This window comes from Pristiophorus japonicus, chromosome 1 (assembly GCF_044704955.1).
Source record: "Pristiophorus japonicus isolate sPriJap1 chromosome 1, sPriJap1.hap1, whole genome shotgun sequence".
Classification (NCBI taxonomy): Eukaryota; Metazoa; Chordata; class Chondrichthyes; family Pristiophoridae; genus Pristiophorus; species Pristiophorus japonicus.
The window spans coordinates 397,980,081-398,004,508 of NC_091977.1; the positions used below are offsets into that span (position 1 = coordinate 397,980,081).

The 24,428-nt window shown below is 46.2% G+C and overlaps 1 protein-coding gene across 5 annotated transcripts in view; it reads left to right on the plus strand.

The window, feature by feature from the left end:
* The window catches only part of ppp1r42 (protein phosphatase 1, regulatory subunit 42), a 223,005-nt gene that overhangs the window by 172,216 nt on the left and 26,361 nt on the right, over window positions 1–24,428 (plus strand). For all 5 annotated transcript variants that reach the window (XM_070875368.1, XM_070875387.1, XM_070875407.1 and 2 more), the window contains one exon: window positions 7,388–7,439. In XM_070875368.1, the coding sequence (XP_070731469.1) occupies window positions 7,388–7,439 (52 nt within the window). The remainder of the gene's footprint in view (window positions 1–7,387; window positions 7,440–24,428) is intronic.

Sequence of the window (24,428 nt, forward strand, 5' to 3'; positions counted from 1 at the left end):
CATGAGGCCTCATTGACATGTGATAGCGTCGGATGTCATCCCAGTTCCAGCGGATTTTGCCCAACCAGCTCCTTCCAAGCAGTGTGGGGCTATCGCCCGGGACAATCCAGAGTGGCAGTTCGTGCACCGTGCTCTCGTAGGTGACCTTGACCATGGCGCTGCCCAGGACAGTGATAAGCTCTTTGGTGTATGTTCTCAGTTTCATGTGGATGGGTCTCAGGGCTGGTCTGAATGCCTTGCTGCACCACAGTCCCTCAAACATCTTTTTACTCATGATGGATTGGCTAGCGCCAGTGTCCAGTTCCATGGCTATGGGTAAGCCATTCAATTTTACGTTTAGCATTATAGGTGGACATTTCATCGAAAATGTGTGCACCCCATGTACTTCAGCATCTGCCTCCTCTCTCTGAGGCTCGAAATTGCTTTGATCCACCATATACCAATCTTCCTTTGCCACGTGGTGGTTAGCAGCTCGTCTGCAAGCTCGTTGGAGGTGCCCCACTGTTCCACAGCTCTTGCAAACATACCCTTTGAAGCGGCATGAATAGGCTGAATGGAAGCCTCCACAACTCCAACAAGGTGTGAATTTGCCTTGCATTCATCCTTTGTTGGGGACTCTGAGTCATCTGGGTCACCTGAGGCCTGCTGGCAGTTGCAGACTCGTGGGTTCTGCCCTGTACATATCTACTCGCAAACACAGTTCCAGTTAATTTATGAACATTGCTAGCACTTGTGTGCTGAGAGATTTGTTTGGTGTTATCACTGGTAGACATAAACGCCTGTGCTATCGCAATGGCCTTACTGAGGGTCGGTGTCTCTACAGTCAAACGTTTTCGTAGGATGGTCTTGTGGCCAATATCCAGTACAAAAACGTCTCTGAGCATTTGCTCCAGGTAGCCATCAAACTCACATTGTCCTGCAAGTTGCCTTAACGCAGCGACATAGCTCGCCACTTCCTGACCTTCAGATCGCTGGCACGTGTAGAACCGATACCTCGCCATCAGCACGCTCTCCCTCGGGTTAAGATGCTCCCGAACCAGTGTACACAGCTCCTCATATGACTTATCTGTGGGTTTCACTGGAGCCAGAAGATTCTTCATGAGGCTGTAGGTCGGTGCCCCGCAGACTGTGTGGAGGACCGCTCTCCTTTTTGCAGCGCTTTCTTCTCCGTCCAGCTCATTGGCTACAAAGTACTGGTCTAGCCGTTCGACATAGGCTTTCCAGTCTTCACCCTCCGAGAACTTCTCCAGGATATCCACTGTTTGCTGCATCTTTGCGTTGGATTCTATTCTCGTCGCCAGTTATTGTGTTCCTAACACAGATGAGGCTGCACACAGGGAGGTTAAAGTAAAGTGACCTCAGTCTTTAATAAGACACTCCAGAGTAAGGATGCTGGGATCCCTTGGGACTTCAGGGGATGAGCTCCCTGATGGTGGAACATGGAAGTGCATGCTTTACAGATACACAACACTCTCAATCTTCTGAATTCCAATGAGTAGAGGCCCAACCTACTCAACCTTTCCTCATAAGTCAACCCCCTCATGTCCGGAATCAACCTAATGAACCTTCTCTGAACTGTCTCCAAAGCAAGTATATCCTTTTGTAAATATGGAAACCAAAAATGCACGCAGTATAAAGGTGTGGCCTCACCAATACCCAGTATAACTGTAGCAAGACTTCCCTGTTTTTATACTCCATCCTCTTTGCAATAAAGGCCAAGATTCCATTGGCCTTCCTGATCACTTGCTGTACCTGCATACTAACCTTTTGTGTTTCATGCACAAGTACCCCCACTTCCATTTGTACCCACTTCCATTTGAATCTGACTAAAACAGATCAATAACCAGTCCGGCGGTAATAATACCAAACAAGGAAAATCTAGGCTTATATATAGAGGATCATGAGTATACATTCAGGTACCATTACTGCGTGACTTCATGTATTGGTGTTCCAGTACTCTATTTTTGTTCGTGTATTTAAACTTTCTTCCTAGTCTATTAAACCTCCTCTTCACCTAAAGCTTTGGATGTTTTAACAGAAACAGAAGTCTATTGTGCAAAAGTTGTCTTACAATGATTTTGAAAACCTCAAATGGGCCATTATATACAAATAAAAGCTACTTTAAGTAGGTCTTCTCTAAGTAGACGTTCCTCCTCATGTTTCAATTGCAGTCAAGCAGAGGATAGGCTGACAGGATGTCGAACCCCCATTGCATTTGGCCTGTGCCCCACCGCTAGCCTAAGTTCATCCTTTCTTGCTGCTTCTGGATGATTGAGGGGTGAATTATGATTTGGCCACAAACACTGTTTACCAACACATCAATGCTATTGTGCACAGAGAGGACAGAAGTAGCCCTTTATGTCTCTTTGCTGGTAATATAATCCTGAAAATAAATTATATAAGTGTGATAATGGAATGACCAATTCTTTATTTATTTTTCTCCTAAGTATTTAAGTTCATTAAAATGTCCAGTTATATCAGATATTTGTATGGAATTGTGACTACTCTCAACAACAAAACAAGTGAAACAGGACTTAAACAATGCAATGCGGTTTGGAAGAACCAATTAGCTTTAATTCAGTAATTTCACTGAACCATTCTGTTTGCTTTCTTGCATGTCCACCCTGCCAGAAGCCAAATGAACAAGACCACATTAGATTTGATGAGCTGTTTGACAATAGTTATTTGCTGCATTTGATCCATAACTAATGCTTCCAAGCAAAGTGCGATAAGTAGCCTGTCTATGTGTCTAGCAAAGAATGCCATGTCTGGAACAAAACAGTGAATAGGTTTTCTTTATTTCCAATTTTTGTTTAGAAGGCAAACATAATGCTTTGTTTAAGGAACCAAAATATTCTAATTTTACATTCTAGTTCGTTCTAAGCTTTCATTGCATGTTATTAAAAAAAAAATCTAACATTGTCCTCATTGCCCTGCAGCAAGTATATATTTTGTTAGCTTTTTAAATACCAGCACAACGCAGTCTTGGTCATTGGGAAGTTCATCATTCCATTTGTCTGACTTTCCTGATTATATGCACATAAGATACCTTGAGCAAATTATTATCTTTGCAAAGAAAATGCATATACCATCAGATTTCATTTAGTGAAACTGTGATAAAGACTTTATACATAATAAAGGCAGTGATTTAATGAATATTGCAACTGAAATTTTCATGAAGTCCAAGTAAATCTCCTGAGATAGACATTTCAACAATCTGAATTTACATAGCACCTTTAACAGAGTAAAACATCCCAAAGTACTTCACAGGAGCACTACCAAACAAAATTTATCACCGATCCACATAAGATATTAAGACAAGTGACCGAAAGCTTGGTCAAAGAATTAGGTTTTAAGGAGCGTCTTAAAGGAGGAGAGAGATAGAGAGGTTTAGGGAGGGAATCCCTTGCTTAGGACTAATGGTGGAATGATGAAAATCGGGGATGCACAAGAGGCCAGAATTAGAGGAGCGCAGAGATCTCGGAAGGTTGTAATGGTGGAGGAGGTTACAGAGATGGGGAGGGCCAAGGCCATGGAGGGATTTGTAAACACAGATGGGAATTTTAAAATTTGGGCGTTGCCGGACCCGGAGCCAATTTAGGTCAGCGAGCACAGGGGTGATGGATGAACAGGACTTGGTGAAAGTTAGAATACGAGCAGCAGAGTTTTGGATGAGCTCAAGTTTACAGAGGTTGCAAGGTGGGAGGCCGGCCAGGAGAGCATTGGAATAGTCAAGTCTAGAGGCATGTTTCATGAGGGTTTCAGCAGCGGATGAGCTGAGACAGGGGTAAAGACAGACAATGCTTACCACAGTCCCACTGCATCATAAACATGTCAGTGGTCCATCCTTTGCTCTTAATACAGCAAATGGGCTGAAATTTAACTCCCGAAAATGGGTGAGTTGGTGTCAGGTCAGAGGTTAAAATTCAAAATTGAAACAGGAACCCATGCCGCCACTTCCAGTTTTAAGGGTGGCGAGACAAGGAGCAGTCATATAAATATTATAATGAGGCTGCCTGCCTTAATTTTAACCGTCTAATTTTAACTCATGTCGGCAGGGTTTCCTAGGCCTCGGGAAACTCAGCAGCTGAAAGGAGGCAAAAAGGGCTGAATCCATAAAGTAAGTGCCTTTGCAGCACAACTTGTGAGCCAGGAGGAGCAGGAGTGTTACCTCCAGACAATGTCCCCTCTAATTTTTATTTGGGCCTGTGCAATGGCTTTAATGTGCTGCAAGGCCATTCAAAATTCCGACCATGCGTGGTTTCTCTATTTAAAAGCCAGCTCACTGTCTGCGCGGGACCTGCGGCCACACAACTTAAAGCTACCCAGTTAACATACCTCCACTCCCCGCCCCCACGTTCTGTCTGCTCTCCCTGACCATGATCTGCTCCTCCTGACCACCATCGAACCCTCCCACCACCCCCATGTTGCATTTGTAGTTCTAGCTGAAGCTGTCATTAATTTAGCATTGCCTAGACAGGTTTTCCCCCATTGTCAAGGCTTCAATGACCAGCTTCAGAACAGATGGTCCTTCACCATGGTGTTGACCAGGCTTGATTAAATGACTAGTACATTGTCAGAGCTCAACATAAAGGTGTCTCATAAACATCATCCTTTGATCCTCTCTCTCGTCCTCTAAGGCCCTTAAAACTCATCTCTTTGATCAAAATTTGGTCACACTTCCTAAAACCGTGCGTTTTTTCATTATGTAACTGTGAAGCACTTTGGGATGTTTTCTACAACAACAACTTGTATTTATATAGCGCCTTTAACATAATAAAATGTCCTTAGGCGCTTTACGGAAGTGTTTTAAGACAAAACAAATTTATTTGACACTGAGCCACATAAGAAGAAATTACGGCAGATGACCAAAAGCTTGATCAATGAGGTAGGTTTTAAGAAGCGCCTTCAAAGAGGAAAGAGAGGTAGAGAGGCAGAAAGGTTTAGGGAGGGAGTTATAGAGCTTGGGGCCTAGGCAGCGGAAGGCACGGCCACCAATAGTTGTGCAGTTATAATCAGGGATACTCAAGAGGGCAGAATTAGAGGAGCACAGACATTTCGGGGTGGGGGCGGGTGGTTGTGAAGCTGAAGGAAATTACAGAGATAGGGAGGGGTGAGGCCTTGGAGGAATTTGTAAACAAGGATGAGAATTTTGAAATTGAAGTGTTGCTTAACCGGGAGCCAATGTACGTCGGTGAGCACAGGGGTAAGCGGGACTTGGTGCGAGTTAGGACACGGGCTGACGAGTTTTGATGACCTCAAGTTTACGTAGGGTAGAATGTGGGAGGCCATCCAGGAATGAGTTGCAGTAGTCAAGTCTGAGGTAACAAAGGCATGAATGAGGGTTTCAGCCATAGATGAGCTGAGGCAGGGGCGGAGACGGGCAATGTTACGGAGGTGGAAATAGGTGGTTTTAGTTATGCCACGGATATGTGGCCAGAAGCTCATTTCAGGGTCAAATATAAAATGTTTTTAAAAAAATCAAATTTTAAGATGAAATCAGAAGTATTGCATTCAAATATTACAATTGATGTTATATACATAAATAAAGAATAGCTGTATTTCTTTATTTTACATATTTAAACAAACATTTCTAAAAGTACATGACAGGAATGTTACTCAGCAGGAATACCAATAGGAGTATGTAAAAAAAGCAGCGAATAAGATAAGAGCAGATATCTCCAGATGGGCCAAATGACCTCTTTCTATGCTGTAATTTCTATGATGAGATGGAGCTATACATTTACAAAAAACCTCTGCTATGTTGATGAAACCATTAACAATTTAAATCAGCAAACCAATCTTATGAATGATCCAAAAAGCTTTGCTTCTTTCACAATGAAACAAAAGACAATTTATGATATAACTCTCATCATCCTAGAGGAGGTTCTGCGGGTGCCACACATATAATGTCCATGTGAACCAACACTATCTGCCACTCTTGTTGCAATAATTCATTTGCATTACCATTCACTGCACCCATCTGGTATATATGCCTGTATTGTGATACACTAACTTACCATATCTTTTTTTTTACGTAAAATTTAGTCATACCAGAGAACTGTAAAAGGTGTACCATATAACTACGTTGGAGTTTCATAAAATGTATAGAATCATTGACTACTATTTCTTGAGTTAAGGTGTTAACATAAAAGGTTACTGCACAAGATAAGAGCTCACAGGTTTGGGGGTAATATATTAGCATGGATTGAGGATTGGCTATCTAACAGAAAACAGAGAGTTGAGATAAATGGGTCATTTTCAGGTTGGCAAACTGTAACCAGTGGGGTGCCACAGGGATCAGTGCTTGGGCCTCAACTATTTACAATTTATATTAATGACTTGGATGAAGGGACTGAGTGTGTAATGTGGCCAAATTTGCTGATGACACAAAGATAGGTGGGAAAGCAAGTTGTGAAGAGGACACAAAGAATCTGCAAAGGGATATAGATAGGTTAAGTGAGTGGGCAAACATTTGCGGCAGGAGTACAATGTGGGAAAATGTGAGATTATCCACTTTGGTAGAAAAAAAAATTATTATTTAAATGGAGAGATACTACAAAATGCTGCAGTACAGAGGGATCTGGGGTCCTTGTACATGAAACACAAAATGTTAGTATGCAGGTACAGCAAATAATTAGGAAGGCAAATGGAATGTTGGCCTTTATTGTAAAGGGGATGGAGTATAAAAGTTGGGAAGTCTGGCTACAACTGGACAGGGTGTTGGTGAGACCACACCTGGAGCACTGCATACAGTTTTGGTCTCTTTATTTAAGGAGGGATATACTTGCATTGGAGGCAGTTCAGAGTAGGGTTCACTAGGTTGATTCCTGATAAGGTTGTCTTATGAAGAAAGGTTGAGCAGGTTGGGCCTATACACATTGGAGTTTAGAAGAATGAGAGGTGATCTATTGAAACATATAAGATTCTGAGGGGGCTTGACAGGGTAGGTGCAGCGAGGATGTTTCCCCTCATGTGGGAATCTGGAACTAGGGGCCATAGTTTCAGAACAACGGAGATGAAGAGGACTTTCTTCTCTCAGAGGGTCGTGAATCTTTGGAATTCTGTACTCCAGAGAGCTGTGGAGGCTGGGTCATTTTATATATATATATATATGTATATATGTATATTCAGTGGAGATAGACAGATTTTTGAATGATATAGGAATCAAGGGTTATGGGGAGCAGGCAGGGAAGTGGAGTTGAGGCCAAGATCAGATCAGCCATGATCTTATTGAACGCTCAAGGGGCCAAATGGCCTACTCCTGCTCCTATTTCTTATGTTCTTGTGTTCAGACAATACAGCTATTCTTCCACTTAATTCAGTGTGAGATTCCAGTAATAACCTGTATAATCAAAAAAGCCCATGCTTGCTTTTTTTCTTATAGGTCAGAACCAGTCAGATTTTTGTTGCTGCCTTCTCCTAACATGGTGATTAAGGTACAGTACTTCAGCCATACTGATAAGACATATTTCCGGTATTGCTGCCTTTTGTAGTAGGGTCATTAAATATGTGACATGAATGTGATGGCTGTCCCACAGTTAACTGAAAGTAACAAGGTCCTCTATATACTTCAAAATTCTGACTACAATCAGGACAGAATGCATCAGCTGTTGGAACTTAGTTTACACATTTTTCATCCTAAAGCCTATGACTATACGCTCCATAACCCTGTGGGTATAGTAAACATCTAACATACTTGGGCTCACAGTCGTAACAGGACTCTGCCTATGATATTACTTGCTAAAATATTTCCAGTTCCTTTCCAAGTTGATTTCCGACACCATTATTGTACCAGTAGCTCTTCCTTGTAACTGAGCAACCTTACAGGCTGTTGTAGCTGTTAATCACACTGTCTTTATTGTAGAACCTGTTTGTTGATTCCCTGCCAGATTTATTTATTTCAACCCTTCCAGGTTTCCCAGGTATGTGTGTTCTGAGTGACATTGTGCGAGGGATTCTGCACCCCACCACATGCACTGTGGTATTTTGGGAAACCACTGTAAGGTTCTTCTCCATTGGCAGCAACGGGTGGTGGAAGTCTTCTTGTAAAAGCTAGTCCTGTAGAAGTTAATTGTGGTTTTGTACAAGCAAGTTAGTTGTGTTTTTTCAACCTTTGTCTAATACCAAATAACTACATATGCTACTAGATTTGGATCTAAATAGTTTCCTAACAACATTATGTAATAATGGCTTCACAGCACCTACTGTGCATTCACTTGTCCACAATGGACTATTTAGTCTTTGGCCCTAAAATGCCACGAATGCATGTATTTCTTCCCACTAGATTTTAACTGTCCCGTGTCAAATGCAGGCCTGTTTAAGTGAGGTAACTTCCTTTGTCATGTAAGCTGTCCATTGTTGCACTATTTACCGTAATTAGGTTTAAATACTGTACCATGTTTTCAGATTTCTGGATCATTGCAGTTTGTAACATGCTTGAGTCTCATAGGGGGCCCTGCTTCGACTAATATTTTCTGGTTTTGTGTTCCAACTTATCAAAATTGGAACACTTTACAGTCCTGGAGTGCAGAATTGAAACCTTGTATGGCTATGCAGTCTACAGTTCCTGATGTGGGGGCGGGGAAGGAGTGGGGGTGGTGAGGTTGCCGGTGGGGAAATGATCTCTCAGTTTGGTGAATCTGTACAAAATATTAATGGCAATTGACATTCTATAAAATTATTCCATTGAACCCTTTAGGTCTAGGTTCAATACTGTATACCTGCATCATATTTAGTTCATTAGGAGGACATTTTATGTCCACTATAAACACACTAGTACTTAAATAAATTATGCTAGACCTCAGGTTATTAATAATAGAACTATACATTCCTATTGGAAAAAGCAGCATTTGATTAATTAATTAAAGTTTCGTACTAGGGATGCACAGAGGCCTGTAAACAGTTTGTTGGATCTCATGGATTATTTATGGGCCTTTCTGTTATGTGTGCAATAAAGGTTCAAACTGAGTACTGTTTAACTAAGCAAGGTACGACCTTGGCTCTGCTTTATTTAGGCCCAAAGTGCCTGACTCTCAAAATGGCTGGCCTTTTATACCTGAGCAGCACCTCTGAGATCTTATCACAGTCTTTCACAGGTTGAGACGGTCCGGTGCTTTGCGTTCCCGGGTTGACCGTCTCAGTTCGATTCCAGCCTTGGGTGAGTATGCGGGGTCTGTTGTGGCTGATGGCTGGATGACTGACTTGTTGGGGATGGCCATGTCAGGAATTACAAGTCCATTTTTATTGAACAAGTCTGTGATGGAAATTCCGGGTTCACTGATGACCCTTGAGTCCTCTGAAGACTGCTGGTAGGTTGGTTGGTTGTTGATGGTTTCTTTGTCCGACTGTTCTGGCTCGTCTGTGTGCCTCAGCTTTGTCTGATCCATGTGTTTCCTGCAAGTTTGCCCATTCTTGAGCTTAATAACGAATACTCTGTTGCCCTCATTGGCCATGACCATACCAGCGATCCATTTGGGACCCTGACCATAATTCAACACATATACAGGATCATTAACAGAAATCTCGCGTGACACAGTTGTGCGATTATGGTACCCTTGTTGACTTTGTCTTCTGTATTCAACATTGATTATTTAAATCCGGGTGTACCAGAGATAGCTTGGTCTTAAGACCTCTTTTCATCATGAGTTCAGCAGGCGAGACCGCTGTGAGTGTGTGGAGTTTTGTCCTGTAACTCAGCAGTATGCAGGATAAGCGGGTCTGCAGTGATCCTTGGGTTACTCTCCTCATGCTTTGCTTGATAATTTGTACTGCACGTTCAGCTTGCCCGTTGGACTCAGGCTGACCTTACATGTTTTATTAAGTTTCACAAACTCCTGACTGGTGAAGCACGACCCATTGTTGCTCACCACTATGTCAGGCAGACCATGTATCGCGAACATGACATTGAGATTCTCTATGGTCGCTGTGGACGTGCTGGATGACATGATTATGCATTCTATCCACTTCGAATAAGCGTCCACCACCACTAAAAACATCTTGCCCAGGAAGGGACCTGCAAAATCTACGTGGATCCTGGACCAAGGTTTGGATGGCCATGATCATAGACTCAGCAACGATTCTGCTGATGCTTTGCTGAGCTGCATGCAAGTGTTGCACTGATGTACGCATGCTTCCAGCTCAGAATCAATTCCTGGCCACCATACATGGGACCTGACAATGGCCTTTATCATCACTATACCCAGATGTGTGCTGTGTAACTCACGCACGAACTTCTCTCTCCCTTTTTTGGGCATTGCAATGCGATTGCCCCACAATATGCAATCTGCTTGAATAGACAGTTCATCCTTGTGACAAATGTACGGTTTGGCCTCCTCGCACATTTGCTTAGGTATGGCAGACCAATCCCCTTTGAGAATGCAATCCTTTACCATCGATAAAATCGGGTCCTGGCTGGTCCAGGTCTTAACTTGTTGAGCCGTGACAGGGGTTCCATCACTCTCAAAAGCATCCATGATTAACATTAGATCCGCCGGTTGTGGCGTTTCCACCTTCGGTGTGGGCAACGGCAACCGGCTCAAAGCATCGGCACAATTCTCTGTGCCAGGTCTGTGGCGAATGACATAATCATAGGCAGATAATGTCAGCACCCACCTTTGGATGCGTGATGAAGCGTTGGTTTTGATACCTTTGCTCCCGGCAAACAATGAAATGAGCGGCTTGTGATCAGTCTCTAATTCGAACTTCAGACCGAACAGATATTGATGCATCTTTTTAACACTGTACACACACGCTAAAGCTTCTTTTTCTACCATGCTGTAGCTCTTTCCGCTTTAGACAAAGTTTTGGATTCATACGCGACAGGTTGACGTTTCCCCGACTCATTGGCTTGTTGGAGCACGCAATCAATTCCATATGACGATGCGTCACAGGCCAAAATTAAACGTTTACATAGATCATAATGTACCAGCAGTTTGTTCGAGCAAAGCAGATTGGTGGCTTTCTCGCAAGCTCTGTCTTGTGATGCGCCCCATACCCAGTTGTCGCCTTTCCTCAATAGCATGTGCAATGGTTATAGTAAGGTGCTCAATTTAGGTAGGAAGTTACCAAAGTAGTTGAGTAGACCCAGGAACGAACGCAGCTCCATCACATTCTGCGGCTTGGGTGCATTCTTGATGGCCTTGGTTTTCACGTCAGTAGGTCTGATGCCATCAGCGGCGATTTTCCTCCTGAGGAATTCGACCTCCGGTGCCATGAAGACATACTTCGAGCGTTTCAGTCTGAGTCCCACTCTATCCAAACACAGTCGAACCTCTTCCAGGTTGTTCAAATGTTCCTTGGAGTCACGACCGGTGATCAGGATGTCATCTTGGAACACGACGGTTCTGGGAACGGACTTCAGTAGACTTTCCATATTCCTCTGGAATATTGCTGTAGCCGAGCAAATTCTGAAAAGGCACCTGTGATAAATAAACAGTCCTTTGTGTGTATTAATGCATGTAAGTCTCTTCGATGTCTCGACCAACTCCTGTGTCATATAGGCCGACGTCAAGTCCAGTTTTATGAACGACTTCCCTCTGGCTAGCATCGCAAACAAATCATCAGCCTTCGGTAACGGGTACTGATCTTGTTTTGAAACCCTGTTGATCATAGCCTTGTAGTCTCCACAGATTCTGACTGTGTCATCACCTTTCAGCACAGGAACAATGGGGCTGGCCCATTCATTAAATTCGACTGGTGATATGATCCCTTCACGCTGGAGTCTGTCCAGTTCAATTTCGACCTTCTCCCTCATCATATACGACACTGCCCGAGCTTTATGATGGACGGGTCTTGCATCTGAGTCCACGTGGATCTGCACCTTGGCTCCTGTGAGGTTGCCGATACCCGGTTTGAACAGCGAAGGGAACTTGCTCAATACTTGGGCACATGTATCTTCCTCTGATGATAACACCTTTATGTCATTCCAGTCGCACCTGATTTTCTCTAACCAGCTCCTGCCGAGCAGTATTGGGACATTGCCTGGAACAATTCACAGCGGTAACTCGTGAACCGCACTGTTATATGACACGTTAATTTGTGCACTGCCAATCGCCTTTATCAGTTCTTTGGTGTACGTGCGCAGCTTGGCGTTAACAGGGCTCAGCCTGGGCCTCAATCTTAGCATCCCACAGCTTATAAAATGCCCTCTCGTTCATGATCGATTGACTCGCCCCCTGTGTCCAGTTCCATCGATACCGGTATCCCGTTAAACTTCACGTTAATCAAAATTGGTTTACTCTTGGTTATGAAGGAATACGGTCCATACACTTCCTCCTCTGGCATCTCAGATTGCGTATCCGGATCCGCGCTAGTCTGACTCTCATCCTCCATGTGGCGCCAATGATTTCCCCCACAACGCCAACACGGAGAAGTCGGATACATTCTCGCTGGCGGACTTTGGGCAGCCACAGGTTTCGCGAACGCAGCCAGATAGGCCCTGCCATGTGCCGCTCTGCAAAATGCCGAATCAATCGCATTTATAGTATTTGTCGAGGTTCGGTTCTTCACCGCTATTTGCTTTAGACTCCTGTCCGTCATACATGATTGAGCGATCTGGATGGCCCTTTTTAAATCCAACTCCTCCACCGCCAGAAGTTTGCGCAGGATCACCACGTGGTTGATACCAATAACAAAGAAGTCCCGCAGCATATCTGCCAATGCCGTCCCGAACTTGCATGGTCCCGCTAGACGTCTCAGGTCGACAACGAATTCCGCCGCGCTCTGGCCCGCCGATCGAACGTGTGTATAAAACCTGTATCTCGAGATGATGATGCCATCGTCTAGTTTGAGGTGCTCCCATTCCAATGTACACAACTCCCCGTACATTTTCTCTGTTGGATCACTAGGCATGAGTTGATTCTTTATCAGACCGTAGATCTTTGAGCCACACACAGTGAGGAACACGGCCCGACGCTGATCTGCATCGTCGACCTCCTTCATTTTGTACTGGTTCAAACGGCTCACAAAGTCTGCCCAATCTACTCCCTCCACGAATCGCTCTAAAAATCCAATCATGCTCATTTTGCAAACAAAGATTATTGTATTCTCATCGCCAAATGTTATGTATGCAATAAAGGTTCAAACTGAGTACTGTTTAACTAAGCAAGGTACGACCTTGGCTCTGCTTTATTTAGGCTCAAAGTGCTTGACTCTCAAAATGGCTGGCCTTTTATACCTGATGTAACACAAAACTTATTTCTTCATATTGTTTAAAATAATAGGTGAAGTATTATGTAAACAAATAAAAGATAGGTAGGCTGATCAAAAAAGTAAAAGCCTGTTGGGATCCAAGGAGTGTGGCAAATTGGATCCAAAATTGGCTCAGTGGCAGGAAGAAAAGGATAATGATTGAGGGCAGCGTTTGTGACTGGAAGGCTGTTTCCAGTGGGGCTCCACAGGGCTCAGTGCTCGGTCCCTTACTTTTTGTAGTATATATTAATTATTTAAACTTAAATATAGGGGGCATTATAAAGAAATTTGCAGAGGATACAAAAGTTGTCCGTGTGGTTGACAGTGAGGAGGAAAGCTCTAGACTGCAGGAAGATATCGAGGAACTGGTCGGTTGGGCAGAAAAGTGGCAAATGGAATTCAATCCGGAAAAGTGTGAGGTAATGCATTTTGGGAGGGGCAACAGGGCAAGGAAATTCACAATGGGCTGGATTTTCAGCTGATTTGCGCCCCATTTAGCACCTCGGCGGGGCACAAAATGATTTTCTTGGGCATGAAATGAGGCGCATAAGGTTTTGTACCCGGGCGGAACTTTCACGAATGGTTTTGTGGCACTGCTAAAACTTACCGCCCCATCGCTGTTTTGACTGTTGGGATGATGTAAATCGTCATGCATCACTGCACTAGCATCCCGGGCGGAACTTTCGAGCATTTCGCCCGATTTAGCGTCCGCCCGAGAACCCACTCAGAAAATAAAAGACAGACCCAGATCGCACCAGGCGCTAACGGCGCCATGTTGAAAGCGAAGGAGAAAGTCACAGTTGTGAGTGATGAAAAGGATTGGGAGAAAAACGCTGTGTTACTACATACTTTTGATTGTGCAGTTTATGTGAGTTTCTAGTTTGTTTTATAAAGGAGATTTAAGGACATTTAAAAAATGGGGGCCATGCTAGGTCGGGAGCCATTCATCCTGGCTGCTATATTCATGTGGCTTCAAGCTGGAAGAAGGCTTATTGTTGATCATTTGCAACGTAATCGAAGAAGTCGCAGACGTATGGGGAGGAAGCCTTACCCCCCACGAGTTTACAGGGATCACACTACAATCACTACAATTATATTACACATTACCAGTTCATCCACTAGGCTCACAACCGCATGCCTCATCGTGGATGACCTAGATCCAACTGGCTGGTGTTTTATTGAGTCTTGTGAACGTCACGAGTCTGACTAAGCCACTCACAATGCAACAGCTCTACAACTCTTTTGTTGTGAACAAAATAAACATTAAATCAAGTGCCCCCTGATTAAAATGGTGGGAACGCTCCAAACACTTTTCAAGTGCCTTTTTTTTTTGTTTTATTTGGGTTTTTTTTAGGGCAGTAAAAACACAAATTATACAAGTGCCCTCTGGCTAAAGGGAGGCGGGGGGGGGGGGGGACACTAAAACCGGCACAACAAACAAATTAAACTTTAGACAAAAATCTAATTAAAATTTGGTTGCCGGGGGTGATGATGCACTCCAGTCCTTCCAGCACCTACCTCTCGCGGAAGGCCGTGAGCGTACCGGTGGACACTGCGTGCTCCATTTCCAGGGACACCCTGGCTCGGATGTAACCGTGGAAGAGAGGCACGCAGTTGGGCTGAACGACCCCCTCGACCGCCCGTTGCCTGGACCAGCTGATGGCCCCTTTGGCCATGCACAGGAGCAGTTAAACGAGGAGGCCTTCCGACCTGCCCACTGCCCTCCGCACAGAATGCCCAAAGATCAGGAGTGTGGGACTGAAGTGCAACCAGAATTTGAGGAGCAGCCCCTTCAAATAATGGAATAGGGGCTGCAACCTCGCACATTCCATAAAAACATGTCTCACGGACTCTTCCAGACCGCAGAAATTGCAGGCGGCCTGGGAGCCCATGAACCGACTTAAAAACTTATTGCACGGGACTGCGCCGTGCACCTGCCTCCAGGCCAAGTCCCCAATAAATAGGGGGAGGATTCCCACGTAGAGTGCACTCCATTGGGGACCCCTGCCTCCTCTGGACGGCAAGATGGTGCGCCATGGCATGTCCGGACGGCCAAAGAGAATGGCAAGGTGGAGAGTGTGCAAGGGCAGCCTGTACAGGAAACCCCTCCGCGCAGAACTGAAAGGGCAACAGCTCTACAAATCTTTTGTTGTAACCAATTAAATCAAGTGCCCCCTGATTAAAGGGGGAGGGTGCACACCAAACACTTTCAAACAAGTGCCCCCATATTTTTTGGGGGCACTAAATGCACAAATTATACAAGTGCATTCTAGCTAAAAGGAGGGGGGCACTAAAATCGGCACATTAAACAAATTAAACTTTAAACAATAATAATCAAATTAAAATTTGGTTGCCGGGGGTGAAGATGCACTCCAGTCCCTCTGGTGCCCACCTCTCACGGAAGGCTGCGAGCGTACCGGTGGACACCGCGTGCTCCATCTCCAGGGACACCCTGACCCGGATGTAACCGCGGAAGAGAGGCAGGCAGTCGGGCTGAACGGCCCCCTCGACTGCCCGTTGCCTGGATCGGCTGATGGCCCCCTTGGCCATGCCCAGGAGCAGTCCTATGAGGAGGCCTTACACCCTGCCCGTTTCCCTCCGCACAGGGTGTCCAAAGATCAGGAGTGTGGGACTGAAGTGCAACCAGAATTTGAGGAGCAGCCCCGTCAAATATTGAAAGAGGGGCTGCAACCTCGCACACTCAGTAAAAACGTGGAACACGGACTCTTCCAGACCACAGAAATTGCAGGCGGCCTGGGAGCCCATGAACCGAGTTAAAAATTTATTGCACGGGACTGCTCCATGCACCACCCTCCAGGCCAAGTCCCCAATAAATAGTGGGAGGACTCTCGCATAGAGTGCACTCCATTGGGGACCCCCGCCTCCTCCGGATGGCAAAATGGTGCGCCATGGCCTGTCCGGACGGCCGACGAGGATGGTGTGCAAGAGCATACAGGAAACCCCTCCGCGCAGAACTGAAAGGGCAAAGGCTCTACAACTCTTTTGTTGTATCAATTAATCACATGTCCCCTGATTAAAGGGGGGAACACAGCAAACATTTTAAAACAAGTGCCCTCTTGATTTTTGGGGGGTTTTTTGTTTTTTTTCCGAGGGCACCGAAAAACAAATTATATAAGTGCCCCCTGGGTAAAAGGAGGGGGCACTAAAAACCGGCAATTAAACAAATAAAACTTTAAACATATAAAATCAAATTAAAATTTGGTTGCCGGGGGTGATGATGCACTCCAGTCCCTCCGGCGCCCACCTCTCGCGGAAGGCTGTGAGTGTACGGGTGGACACTGCGTGCTCCATCTCCAGGGACATCCTGGCTCGGATGTAACCGCGGAAGAGAGGCAGGCAGTCGGGCTGAACGACCCCCTCGACCGCCCGCTGCTTGGACCCACTGATGGCACCCTTGGCCATGTCCAGGAGCAGTCATATGAGGAGGCCCTCGGACTTACCTGCTCCCCTCCGCACAGTGTGCCCAAAGATCAGGAGTATGGGACTAAAGTGCAACCAGAATTTGAGGAGCAGCCCCTTTAAATAATGGAATGGGGCTGCAACCTCACACATTCCGTAAAAACATGTATCACGGTCTCTTCCAGACTGCAGAAGTTGCAGGCGGCCTGGGAGCCCGTGAACCGATTTAAAAACTTATTGCACGGGACTGCTCCGTGCACCACCGTCCAGGCCAAGCCCCCGATGAATAGTGGGAGGACTCCTGCATAGAGTACACTCCACTGGGGACCCCCTCCTCCTCCAGACGGCAAGATGGTACACCATGGCGTATCCGGACAACCGACGAGGATGGCAAGAGCGTACAGGAAACCCCTCTGTGCAGAACTGAAAGGGTAACAGCTCTACCACTCTTTTTGGGGAAACCAAAAATAAACATTAGATCAAGTGACCCCCCCGATCTGGGGGACTCTCCAGACACTTTTAACTGCCCTCTTTTTTCATATTTTTTGTTTTTTTGGTTTTTATTGTGTTTTTTAAAAAATAAATTTTGGGGGGGCATTAAAATTATATATTTTACAAGTGCCCCCTATAAAAGGGGAGGGGGACACTAAAAACCTGGCAATTAAAACAAATTAAACTTTAAAACATGTAAAATCAAATTAAAATTTGGTTGCCGGGGGTGATAATGCACTCCAGTCCCTCCGGCGCCCACCTCTCGCGGAAGGCCACGAGCGTAGCGGTAGACACCGCGTGCTCCATCTCCAGGCCACCCTGGCCCAGATGTAAGCACGAAAGCGAGGCAGGCAGTCAGGCTGAACGACCCCCTCGACCGCCCGCTGCCTGGACCGGCTGATGGTACCCTTGGCCGTGCCCAGGAGCAGTCCTACGAGGAGGCCCTCGGACCTACCCGCTCCCCTCCGCACAGGGTGCCCAAAGATCAGGAGTGTGGGACTGAATTGCAGCCAGAAATTGAGTAGCAGCCCCTTTAAATAATGGAACAGGGGCTGCAACCTCGCGCATTCAATAAAAACATGGAACACGGACTCTTCCAGACCGCAGAAATTGCAGGCGGCCTGGGAGCCCGTGAACCGGCTTAAAAATTTATTGCACAGGACTGCTCCGTGCATCAGCCTCCAGGCCAAGTCCCCGATAAATAATGGGAGGACTCCCGCGTAGCGTGCACTCCATCAGGGACCCCCGCCTCCTCTGGACGGCAAGATGGTACGCCATGACCTGTCCGACTGCCGACGAGGATGGCAAGAGCGTACAGGAAACCCCTCCGCGCAGAACTGAAAGGGTAACAGCTCAACAACTCTTTTGGGGGCAAACATAAACATTAAATCACGTGCCCCCCAATCTGGGGGACACTCCAAACATTTCCTAACAGCTCCACAACTCTTTTGGGGGGGGGGGGGAGACAGAATAAACATTAGATCGAGTGCCCCCTAATCTAGGGAACACTCCAGCCACTTTTCAAATGCCCCTTTTTTTTTTGTTTTGTTTTTTTTTAAAACTTTTTTGGGTTTTTTAAATGATTTTTTGGGGGCAATAAAATCATAAAGTTTACAAGTGCCCCCTATAAAAGGGGAGGGGGGACACTAAAAATCTGGCAATTAAACAAATTAAACTTTAAAACATATAAAATCAAATTAAAATTTGGTTGCCGGGGGTGATGCACTCCCATTCCCTCCGGCGCCCACCTCTCGCGGAAGGCCGCGAGCGTACCGGTGGACACCGCGTGCTCCATCTCCAAGGACACCCTGGCCTGGATGTAAGCACGGAAGAGAGGCAGGCAGTCAGGCTGAACGACCCCCTCGACCGCCCGCTGCCTGGACCGGCTGATGGCACCCTTGGCCGTGCCCAGGAGCAGTCCTACGAGGAGGCCCTCGGACCTACCCGCTCCCCTCCACACAGGGTGCCCAAAGATCAGGAGTGTGGGACTGAAGTGCAGCTAGAATTTGAGGAGCAGCCCCTTTAAATAATGGAACATGGGCTGCAACATCGTGCATTCGATAAAAACATGGAACACGGACTCTTCCAGACCGCAGAAATTGCAGGCGGCCTGGGAGCCCGTGAACCAGCTTAAAAATTTATTGCACGGCACTGCTCCATGCACCACCCTCCAGGCCAAGTCCCCGATAAATAGTGGAAGGACTCCCGCGTAGAGTGCACTCCATCGGGGACCCCTGCCTCCTCCGGACGGCAAGATGGTACGCCATGGCCTGTCCGGACGGCCGACAAGGATGGCAAGAGCGTACAGGAAACCCCTCCGCGCAGAACTGAAAGGGTAACAGCTCTACAACTCTTTTTGGGGGGGGGGGGGGGAAACAAAATAGACATTAGATCAAGTGCCCCCCCAATCTGGGGGACACTCCAGACACTTAACTGCCCCTTTTTCTAATAAATGTTTTTTTTGGTTTTTTTGTGTTTTTTTTGGGGGTGGGGGCATTAAAACCATATATTTTACAAGTACCCCCTATAAAAGGGGAGGGGGACACTAAAACCCCCGGCAATTAAAACAAATTAAACTTTAAAACATAAAATCAAATTAAAATTTGGTTGCCGGGCGTGATGATGCACTCCAGTCCCTCCGGCGCCCACCTCTCGCGGAAGGCCGCGAGCGTACCGGTGGACACCGCGTGCTCCATCTCTAGGGACACCCTGGCCCGATGTAGGCGCGGAAGAGAGGCAGGCAGTCAGGCTGAATGACACCCTCGACCGCCCGCTGCCTGGAGCGGCTGATGGCACCCTTGGCCGTGCCCAGGAGCAGTCCTATGAGGAGGCCCTCGGACCTACCCGCTCCCCTCCGCACAGGGTGCCCAAAGATCAGGAGTGTGGGACTGAAGTGCAGCCAGAAATTGAGGAGCAGCCCCTTTAAATAATGGAACAGGGGCTGCAACCTCGTGCATTCGATAAAAACATGGAACACGGACTCTTCCCAGACCACAGAAATTGCAGGTGGCCTGGGAGCCCGTGAACCGGCTTAAAAATTTATTGCACGGAACTGCTCCATGCACTACCCTCCAAGCCAAGTCCCCGATAAATAGTGCACTCCATCGGGGACCCCCGCCTCCTCCGGACGGCAAGATGGTATGCCATGGCCTGTTCGGACGGCTGACGAGAATGGCAAAAGCGTACAGGAAACCCCTCCGCGGAGAACTGAAAGGATAACAGCTCTACAAACCTGTGGGGATACTCACAGGTGCATACATTACAATACCTAATCCCACTTCCTCCTCATCCCACAATCTGTTCTGATTTACAAGCTGCAGATGGTGTAAGCATGTTCTCACATTGAACAACGTCTTTGAACCATTCACTTCCTCCAAATTAAAGGTGTTGCTATGGGGACCTGCATGGGTCCTAGCTATGCCTGCCTTTTTGTGGGAACATTTTTTGTTCCAGTCCTACTCAGGTCCCCTCCCTCACCTCTTTTTCCGGTACACTGATGACCGCATAAGTGCCGTTTCCTGCTCTCACCTGAACTAGAAAATGTCATTCACTTTGCTTCCAATTTCCACCCTTCCCTCACATTCACATGGTCCATCTCCGTCTCGTCCCTTCCCTTTCTCGACTTCTCTGTCTCCTTTTCTGGGGATAGGCTATCGACAAACATCCACTTTAAGCCCACTGACTCCCACAGCTATCTGGACTACATTTCCTCCCACCCTGCTTCCTGTAAGGACTCTATTCCATTCTCCCAGTTTCTCCACCTCCGTCACATCTGCTCTGACAATGCCACCTTCCACACTAGCCTTCCAATATGTCTTCTTTTTTCGTCAACCGAGGATTCTCCTCTACCGTGGTTGATGTGGAGACCAGAGGCGGACCTGAGCGGGACCCGAGCGGCAGCTGAGTGGTGATAAAGGAGCGCAGGCCCGAGACCAGAGGCGGACCTGAGTGGGACCCGAGCGGAGGCTGAACGGCAATAAAGGAGCACGGGGAGTGCAGGCCCGAGACCAGAGGCGTACCTGAGTGGGACCCGAGTGGAGGCTGAGCGGCGATAAAGGAGCGCGGGGAGAGCAGGCCCGAGACCAGAGGCGTACCTGAGCGGGAGTGACTCAACAGAGGCAGAATTTGAAAGAGTGACATCAGGGTAAAAAAGTGACTTCTGCACAAGGGCTGATTGGTGAGTAGCTCGTGAGTGTTTTTTTTTAGTTTTAAGTTTATTTCTGCTCGGTAATAGTCTATTAAATAGAGGGAAGGCAGGGCAAGGCAGCTCAGTCCCGTGGAATGCACAACCTGTGTCATGTGGGAAGTCCTTCTTGTGGTCTGGACGATCACATGTGTGGAAAGTGTCGCCAGCTACAGCAGCTCAACCTCCAGGTTTAGGAGGTTGAATGGCGGCTGAAGTCACTGCAATGCATCCGCAAGGCTGAGAACTTCATGGATAGCACGTTTCTAGAGGTGGTAACCCCGCAGCTTAAGAGTGTGAAGGCACAGAGGGAATGGATGACTGCCAGACAGACAAGGAGGACCAGGCAGATAGCACAGGAGTCCCCTGAGTGCATCGTGGAAGAGCAATAGTGGTAAGGGATTTGTTAATTAAGGGAGCACACAGGCATTTTGGCGGCCACAGACATGACTCCAGGATGGTAAGCTGACTCCCTGGTGCCAGGGTCATAGACATAGAAACATAGAAACATAGAAAATAGGTGCAGGAGTAGGCCATTCGGCCCTTCAAGCCTGCACCACCATTCAATAAGATCATGGCTGATCATTCACCTCAGTACCTCTTTCCTGCTTTCTCTCCATACCCCTTGATCCCTTTAGCCATAAGGGCCATATCTAACTCCTGCTTGAATATATCCAATGAACGGGCATCAACAACTCTCTGCGGTAGAGAATTCCACAGTTTAACAACTCTCTGCGTGAAGAAGTTTCTCCTCATGTAAATGGCTTACCCCTTATCCTTAGACTGTGTCCCCTGGTTCTGGACTTCCCCAACATCGCGAACATTCTTCCTGCATCTAACCTGTCCAGTCCCGTCAGAATTTTATATGTTTCTATGAGATCCCCTCTCATCCTTCTAAATGCCAGTGAATACAGGCCCAGTCGATCCAGTCTCTCCTCATATGTCAGTCCTGCCATCCCGGGAATCAGCCTGGTGAACCTTTGCTGCACTCCCTCAATAGCAAGAATGTCCTTCCTCAGATTAGGAGACCAAAACTGAACACAATATTCCAGGTGAAGCCTCACCAAGGCACTGTACAACTGCAGTAAGTCCTCCCTGCTCCTATACTCAAATCCCCTAGCTATGAAGGTCAACATGCCATTTGCTTTCTTCACCGCCTGCTGTACCTGCATACCAACTTTCAATGACTGATGTACCATGACATCCAGGTCTCATTGCACCTTCCCTTTTCCTAATCTGCTGCCATTCAGATAATATTTTCCCTTTGTGTTTTTGCCACCAAAGTGGATAACCTCACATTTATCCACATTATACTGCATCTGCCATGTATTTGCCCACTCACCTAACTTGTCCAAATCACCCTGCAGCCTCTTAGCATCCTCCTCACAGCTCACACCGCCACCCAGCTTAGTTCCATCTGCAAACTTGGAGATATTACACTCAATTCCTTCATCTAAATCATTGATGTATATTGTAAAGAGCTGGGGTCCCAGCACTAAGCCCCGCGGCACCCCACTGATCCATGCCTGCCATTCTGAAAAGGACCCATTTATCCCGACTCTCTACTTCCTGTCTGCCAACCAGTTCTCTATCCACGTCAATACATTACCCCAATACCATGTGCTTTAATTTTGCATACCAATCTCTTGTGTGGGACCTTGTCAAAAACCTTTTGAAAGTCCAAATACTCCACAACCACTGGTTCTCCCTTGTCCACTCTACGAGATACATCCTCAAAAAATTCTATTAGATTTGTCAAGCATGATTTCCCTTTCATAAATCCATGCTGACTTGGACCGATCCTATCACTGATTTCCAAATGCGCTGCTATTTCATCTTTAATAATTGATTCCAACATTTTCCCCACTACTGATGTCAGGCTAACCGGTCTATAATTCCCCATTTTCTCTCTCGCTCTTTTCTTAAAAAGTGGTGTTACATTGGCTACGCTCCAGTCCATAGGAACTGATCCAGAGTTGATAGACTGTTGGAAAATGATTACCAATGCATCCACTATTTCTAGGGCCACTTCCTTAAGTACTCTGGGATGCAGACTATCAGGCCCTGGGGGTTTATCAGCCTTCAATCCCGTCAATTTCCCTAACACAATTTCCTGACTTATAAGGATTTCCTTCAGTTCCTCCTTCTCACTAGACCCTCGGTCCCCTAGTATTTCGGGAAGGTTATTTGTGTCTTCCTTTGTGAAGACAGAACCAAAGTATTTGTTCAATTGGTCTGCCATTTCTTTTTTCCCCATTATAAATTCACCTGATTGTGACTGCAGGGGACCTACGTTTGTCTTCACTAATCTTTTTCTCTTCACTTATCTATAGAAGCTTTTGCAGTCAGTTTTTATGTTCCCAGCAAGCTTCCTCTCTTTGTCCTCCTCTGCTGAATTCTAAATTTCTCCCAGTCCTCAGTTTGATGCTTTTTTCTGGCCAATTTATATGCCTCTTCCTTGGATTTAACACTATCCTTAATTTCCCTTGTTAGCCATCGTTAAGCCACCTTCCCCGTTTTATTTTTACTCCAGACTGGGATGTACAATTGTTGAAGTTCATCCATTTGATCTTTAAATGTTTGCCATTGCCTATCCACCGTCAACCATTTAAGTATCATTCGCCAGTCTATTCTAGCCAATTCATGTCTCATACCATCAAAGTTACCTTTCCTTAAGTTCAGGACCCTAGTCTCTGAATTAATTGTGTCACTCTCCACCTTAATAAAGAATTCTACCATATTATGGTCACTCTTCACAACAAGATTGCTAACTAGTCCTTTCTCATTACACATCACCCAGGCTAGGATGGCCAGTCCTCTAGTTGGTTCCTCAACATATTGGTCTGGAAAACCATCCCTAATACACTCCAGGAAATCCTCCTGCACCGTATTGCTACCAGTTTGGTTAGCCCAATCTGTATGTAGATCAAAGTCGCCCATGATAACTGTTGTACCTTTATTGCATGCATCCCTAATTTCTTGTTTGATGCTGTCCCCAAACTAACTACTATTGTTTGGTGGTCTGTACACAACTCTCAATAGCATTTTCTGCCCTTTGGTATTCCGCAGCTCTACCCATACAGATTCCACATCATCCAAGCTAATGTCCTTCCTTACTATTATGTTAATTTCCTCTTTAACCAGCAACGCTACCCCATCCTCTTTTCCTTTCTGTCTATCCTTCCTGAATGTTGAATACTCCTGGATATTGAGTTCCCAACCGTGGTCACCCTGGAGCCATGTCTCCGTAATGCCAATTATATCATATTCGTTAATAGCTGCCTGCGCAGTTAATTCGTCCACCTTATTAAGAATACTCCTCGCATTGAGGCAGAGAGCTTTCAGGCTTGTCTTTTTAACACACTTTGCCCCTTTAGAATGTTACTGTAATGTGGCCCGTTTTGATTTTTGCCTTGGGCTTCTCTGCACTCTACTTTTACTTTTCTTCTTTCTATCTTTTGCTTCTGTCCCCATTCTACTTCCCTCTGTCTCCCTGCATAGGTTCCCATCCCCCTGCCATATTAATTTAACACCTCCCCAACAGCACTAGCAGACACTCCCCCTAGGACATTGGTTTCGGTCGGGCCCAGGTGCAGACCATCCGGTTTGTACATGTCCCACCTCCCCCAATGTTCCAGAAATT